The following is a 6,344-nucleotide window of genomic DNA, read 5'->3' as shown; positions in this document are numbered from 1 at the left end:
TCAAAGAACAATGTCGCCTCCTCCATGTGAACGGGTTGCCACGTCCTCAACCCAAAGAAAAATTTAACAATACTTATACAAGACCGAAGTAGAATCACAGCGTTTTGATTATTTAAGGTGTTGCATAATCATTTTTTACGTGGACAGTAACAAAATATACTTTTAATAAAAATGAAATTATAGATTTATCAATCGTTGTAACCTAATTTGAAATAGTTTCTAATTTGATTATGGAAGGCACACACCCTTTTTTTTCATGATAGTTCTTCTTTTAAGTCAATTTATTTTTATTAATTACTTAATAATCAAAACCTTTTCAAACACTTAGACAATTAATTACTTTACTACTATAACTTCACAAAATATAAACATATCTAAACATTGTATTTTACATATCTTTTTAGTTAGATTGTCTGTCTGACTGTAACTATTCGATATCATATAACAACTTTTAAAAAACTAATGCAACTTTCTATCATGTTAAGATGAGACATCGCAATTTTGCCAAGAACGACATTCTAAACAAAGGTGCATGGCTTGTATTATTTTCCTAGTTGAATTTCAATGAGGGCAAAAGCGTAATTTTATGGGTTTTAGTAAATCTAGAAGCTTTGCGTTCCCTGGGAGCAATTTTGCTGGAGGCTTATCCTTTCCAGTTTCCCCAACGAGTAAAATAAGGAGATGACCCACCCGTGAATATATAGGAGTATAAGATATTAGATATATCCGGTGGTAAAACCGGAGTGGACTTACCTACTAAACCGGATGACTTTTGGTTTTGAGGAATTACAATTAGTCTAATCATATTTAAACAAAATTTGGTAAATTGACAAATTCTTTTACAAAAACCCCATTTAAAATTTAAAAATCATGATATTAAACCCTTCGGAAGTTATTACGCCAATTGCATGTTAAGAAACGCATTCATGGTTCTTATTTTTTATTAGTAATATATTATGCAAAAATATAAAACATTGTTTTTGAATTTACATCAAAATGAGCCTACCCTAATACCTATAAGGCTCTCTTTGACGCTAACGAAAAACTAATTTTTAGTTTATAGATTATCTCAAATAAGATTATCAAAAAGTTTAAGCTACTATTGTATACTTTTGTGGTCACATTAACACTTAATTGCAATAAAATCAGAAAATAAGATAGTTCATAACCTTAGCTTATACACGCCAAAGAGAGTATTTTTATAACCATTTCAGCTAATCTCTTTGTTGTTTTCAAATTTTGAAATTTGTGATAGTTATATCTCATGCCGTTTAATAAGCAAAGTTGAGAGTTGTAATACATATACTTGTTATGTATTACGAAGCAAGAGAAGCACGAAAATGGAAATATGAATTCATGAGAGCCAAAACAATAGAACTTTAAGATTGTACTTACAAAATAAGTTGTTATTTTCAAGATATGATATCATTAATAAACATGAAAGGAAACTATTTATTACATAATCTCATTATAACTTCGTATAGTGGTTCCATTTTAGGTATTTTTATGAGTATTCCTATTTTAAAAAATTAAAAAATATATATTATAATAATGACTCAGCAGTATTATTACAGTAATTTTAGAAAAAAAAAAAAAAGGGAGAGAGAGATTGAGAGAATATGAGTGGTGACAGCCATGATTTGGAAGGATCAAAACCTTTCTCTCTCTTCACAGCTGGCACTTGATTTACACACACAACCCCCTCTCTTACATTTAAAACCCTTTCCTCTCCAAATTAATATGTGAGATTCATTCATTCATTCATTCATTTACACACACACACACACCCACCATTGGCCATTGGGATTTTAATGGTCGATCACTGCATATCAACGACAATGGTTGCGTCTCCTTCTCATGCCTGTGTAGAAAAGAAGTATTGGTGGCTAACCAACAAGAAGGTAATAATATATTGTTGTGATTTTCCTCTGTTTCAACACGATATAACAAATTATGTCAACGTTTCTGATTGATTTATATGTTCGATTTCATATCTCCAGATCGTTGATAAGTATGTGAAAGACGCAAGAACACTGATTTCGTCTCAGCAACAAACGGATATTGAAGCGGCGCTTAATCTTCTTGATGCAGCGCTTGCTTTATCGCCAAGGTTTGAACTGGCTCTCGAGTTGAAAGCCAGATCTCTTCTCTATCTTAGAAGATACAAGGAAGTCGCTGATATGCTTCAGGATTACATCCCTAGCCTGAAAATGTCTTCGGACGATTCATCAACATCCTCTTCTTCTTCGTCTTCGGTTTCATCCGACAACAACTCCCAATCACTATCGAGAGAACGAGTCAAGTTATTGTCCTCCGATGGTGGCTCGCCGGACCATTCTGTAACGTCGTTCAAGTGTTTCTCCGTCTCCGATTTGAAGAAGAAGGTCATGGCTGGCCTCGGTAAAAACTGCAATAAAGAAGGTCAATGGAGGTAATTTCAATTTCAACGCCTTCTCTTTTGCATTCAATTCCAGTTTTCCTTTTCACTAATATCGATAATACTAGTCCAGAGATTGGCTTCCAAATTACGCTAAACCACCATCAACAATTATTGAATTTCCATGGTTTTCAACCAAACTTTATTTTTTAAACATCGAAAAAGTCGCATCTGTTTGTTTAATACTATTATTATATATGCGAATGGGAGGCTAAAATTGGTATTATTTGGTAGTGAGTTGTAACTCAGTTGAGTAATCGCTATGATGATATGATCTCAGGTACTTGGTTCTTGGTCAAGCATGTTGTCACCTCGGCCTAATGGAAGACGCCATGGCCCTCCTTCAGACCGGAAAACGCCTTGCCTCAGCCGCATTCCGACGTGAAAGCATCTGCTGGTCAGATGACAGCTTTTCCTTCTCCGCCGAGATATTCACCGACGGCTACCAGCCACAGACACCACCAAGAACAGAGTCCGAGAGCATCTGTCACCTCCTGAGTCACGTCAAACTCCTCGTACGTCGCAAAACCGCAGCAATCGCCGCCCTAGAAGCCGGTCTATACAACGAAGCCGTCAGACATTTCTCGAAAATAGTCGACGGTAGACGTGGAGCCCCTCAAGGGTTCCTGGCGGAGTGCTACATGCACCGTGCCTCCGCTTACCAATCCTGTGGTCGGATCGCTGAAGCCATAGCCGACTGTAATCGGACCTTAGCATTAGATCCATCTTGTATCGAAGCCCTAAGCACGAGAGCTTCACTTTTCGAGTCCATTCATTGTCTTCCAGATTCTCTTCACGATCTTGAACATCTGAAACTATTATACAATTCCATACTCCGTGATCGAAAACTACCTGGTCCGGCATGGAAACGTCAAAACGTACGATACCGTGAAATTCCAGGTAAACTCTGTTCTCTGGGATCCAAGAGTCAAGAACTGAAGCAGAGGATTGCTTCAGGGGAAACAGGGAACGTGGATTACCATTCTTTGATCGGTTTGAGACGCGGTTGTTCCAGATCGGAGTTGGAAAGAGCTCATTTGTTACTCACCCTGCGTCACAAACCAGATAAATCAAATAGTTTCATCGATAGGTGCGAGTTTGCTGATGAACTTGATATAGAGTCCATTAGAGATCGAGCAAAGATGTCCGCGTTGTTGTTATACAGATTGATTCAAAGAGGGTATAACAATGTGATGGGGATGATTTTAGATGAAGAAGTTGCAGAGAAAGACAGGAAGAAGGCTTCAACTGCTGCTGCAACATTACAACAACAGTATGATCCATCATCATCATCATCGGTAGTTGATTCAATTAAAATGGAGGAAAACAAGAAATCAGGATCCGTATATCAAGGGGTGTTCTGTAGAGACCTTGCAGCGGTTGGGAATCTGTTGTCACAAGCGGGATTTAACCGTCCAATTCCGGTAAAATATGAAGGTTTAAGCTGTTAGGATTTAATTAAAAGAAGCATAAACAAATAATCAAAAACCGGTTAATGTATAAATTGTGGTTGTGGGAAGACATATTATCAAAGGGGAGGGAAGACGAAACAAATTCAAATAAACGAAGCTTGGTGGAAGAAGTCATTTTTGTACAAAATGGGGACAAGGGAAGGGAAGGGAAGGGAAGGGGACTACTCTTTAATTAATTTACGTTTTACAAAAAAAAAAAAAAAAGGTTGGAAATTTTTGTCTGTTTGTAGTTTCCTTTTTATTATTACTATTACTTCTTTCTACCAGCAAAGTATTATTATTACTTGTTTCTATTAGGAAGTGTTTTATTGTTACTTTTTGGGTTTTGGTTAAATAGACACACGTAGTACATGTGGAGCCCGTGTGAAAGCATTAATAAAGTTGGATGATGGATGGATGCATGGTAATGAGGTGAGAAAAAGTATGATGGTGAATTTGGTTTGTCTTGTGTGTCTTTTATGTGGGCACTGTTTCCTTCCCTAGCTGTTGTCTGTCAGTCTCAGGCTTTATTCGATACGTACCCATGCTGACATTTTCAGTCACAGATTGATGGTGGAGATATTAATTTGGATCAACCAACACACACTTCAATTATTATTGTTTCTTCTTTAGCTTTCTACATAACATTTCTAGGCAGAAAAACCATAATAGTAATAAAAAAACTTGATCAAAGCCGTTTAAATCAGGGAAATGATTTACTGAGTGCAATAACTTCTTTATTTTGTTATATTTAGACAATAATCACGTTTCAATACATTTAATAAGTTTTATGGTCAAAATCATGTATAATTCTTTTTCTTTTATCTAAAGGCGAACAAAATAAAAACTTTATTACTCTCCAAAGTTATTATCCCAAAATCACATAGCAAACTGATTTACAGATTTTTTTTTTTTATTTAAAGACACCTTTTGAAACTTTTATTGGTTAGATAAAATTCGAAACGGTTTGGTTTTTGCTCATTAACCATTAGGATTCAATTTCGAGCATGTACTAGTGTTTTTAATGGTAGAGTTCATTTCTATTTACCATAAAAATTTTAAGATTTGTTAAAAATTATAAATTAGAACGTTACCAAATTAGTTGATGAAAATTAAATAATACGGCTGTTGAAGCATGAAGTGACCATCGGCAGCTAAAAGGATTTTGAGAGATGCAAAGAGTTAGAAGCTTTGGAGATGATGATGCGAAAAGTTGTCTATTTTAGTATGACGAAGAGTTTTATGAAGACCGAAAATAATGAATGCTTAGCGAAGACTTGTTGTTTTGTCTCTTAAAGATTTTAGGAGTTAGAACAATGTTAAGCTTTATCTGATATTGTGTGTTTGGTTGGTTCTATCAGATTAGGTGGCAAGCATGGCCACCTATCTTTTTTACCTTTTGTATTGACTAGTTAAGGAAATATACTTTTTCTTACTATAAATAGATGGTCATGTTAATCGTTATAGAAATACAAGTCTCGTTATCTTCATATTATACTTTGTTGTTCACTTGTGTTTGCATACAAACCTTGTTATGATTTAACAAGTATTTTTAACTTGCTTATATTTATTGTTATTTTTTGTTGCTATATTTCCATCTCAACAATTGTTACTAAAGCCATAGTGATGCTTTTTAACTTTTCAAAATCGTTGTAATCTTTAAAAAAATCTGATCTAAAAGGCCTTTTATACCATTTAGCTCATCTCTTTCAAAACCTAAGGAAAATGACACAATTTTACTCTTTAAATGTATCTAACAGTGTTGGAGGTTCAAATTAAGCTTCAATACTTATTGTAAGTGAGGATTATCATTGGTCTCAAAGAATGGAGAGATATTTAAGAAGATTTGGAAAGGGAGTATAGATATCTATTAGAAATTCGGTAGGGTTTATAGTGGAGATCCAGATACCCCTTGGATCGTGTAAACACTTTCCGAACTTATATTTCTATCCAATGTCCGGGTTACAAGAAACTCATCCTAGAATAATCTCAATAGGACACTTACGAATCTAGGCACAAAAACGTAAGCCAAATTGCTAGAAGATTTTGGGTTCATATGAAGAAAAAACGAGAGCTAAAAAGGTGATCCCATCCTAAAAAAGAAGAGTCGTTTTTATAGAAACGAGATTTAGGGTTTCGTGCTTAGGGTTGGCCGTCATGGGTTTCTTTGGAAACAAATCAAGGGAATCCATAATTAATGAGGAAATTAATGGTTTCCAAAACTGAAGATCTTAGTCAGTTTTACCATAATCGCCCTCAAGAATTCGATTTTTCCACTATATACCCACTTGTAAAATCCAAAGAGTTTTTGGGGCGTTGCCCCTTGACCCCGCCAGGGGCTCTGCCCATTGGACTTCGCTAGGGGCGCTGTCACTAGACTCCACCAAAGGGGCATTTCCCCTTTGGAAACCTCGGACCTAGGGGCGCTACCCCGGACCCCCAACTTGTCGTCGAAC

At 35.8% G+C, this 6,344-nt stretch overlaps 1 protein-coding gene across 1 annotated transcript; it reads left to right on the top strand.

Annotated features, from left to right (window-relative positions):
* The first annotated feature begins 1,715 nt into the window (after nt 1–1,715).
* On the top strand, nt 1,716–4,503 carry LOC145066103 (uncharacterized). The gene is made up of 3 exons (XM_079013281.1): nt 1,716–1,901; nt 2,001–2,431; nt 2,718–4,503. Exons 1-3 carry the CDS (start codon nt 1,812–1,814, stop codon nt 3,886–3,888), a joined length of 1,692 nt encoding a protein of 563 aa, XP_078869407.1. The 5' UTR covers nt 1,716–1,811; the 3' UTR covers nt 3,889–4,503.
* Nucleotides 4,504–6,344: the final 1,841 nt, after the last annotated feature.

This window comes from Lactuca serriola, chromosome 8 (assembly GCF_051521515.1).
Source record: "Lactuca serriola cultivar US96UC23 chromosome 8, Lser_US96UC23_V15, whole genome shotgun sequence".
NCBI lineage: Eukaryota > Viridiplantae > Streptophyta > Magnoliopsida > Asterales > Asteraceae > Lactuca > Lactuca serriola.
The sequence above is the reverse complement of the archived record's forward strand: the minus strand, read 5'-3'. Positions and strand labels throughout refer to the sequence as shown.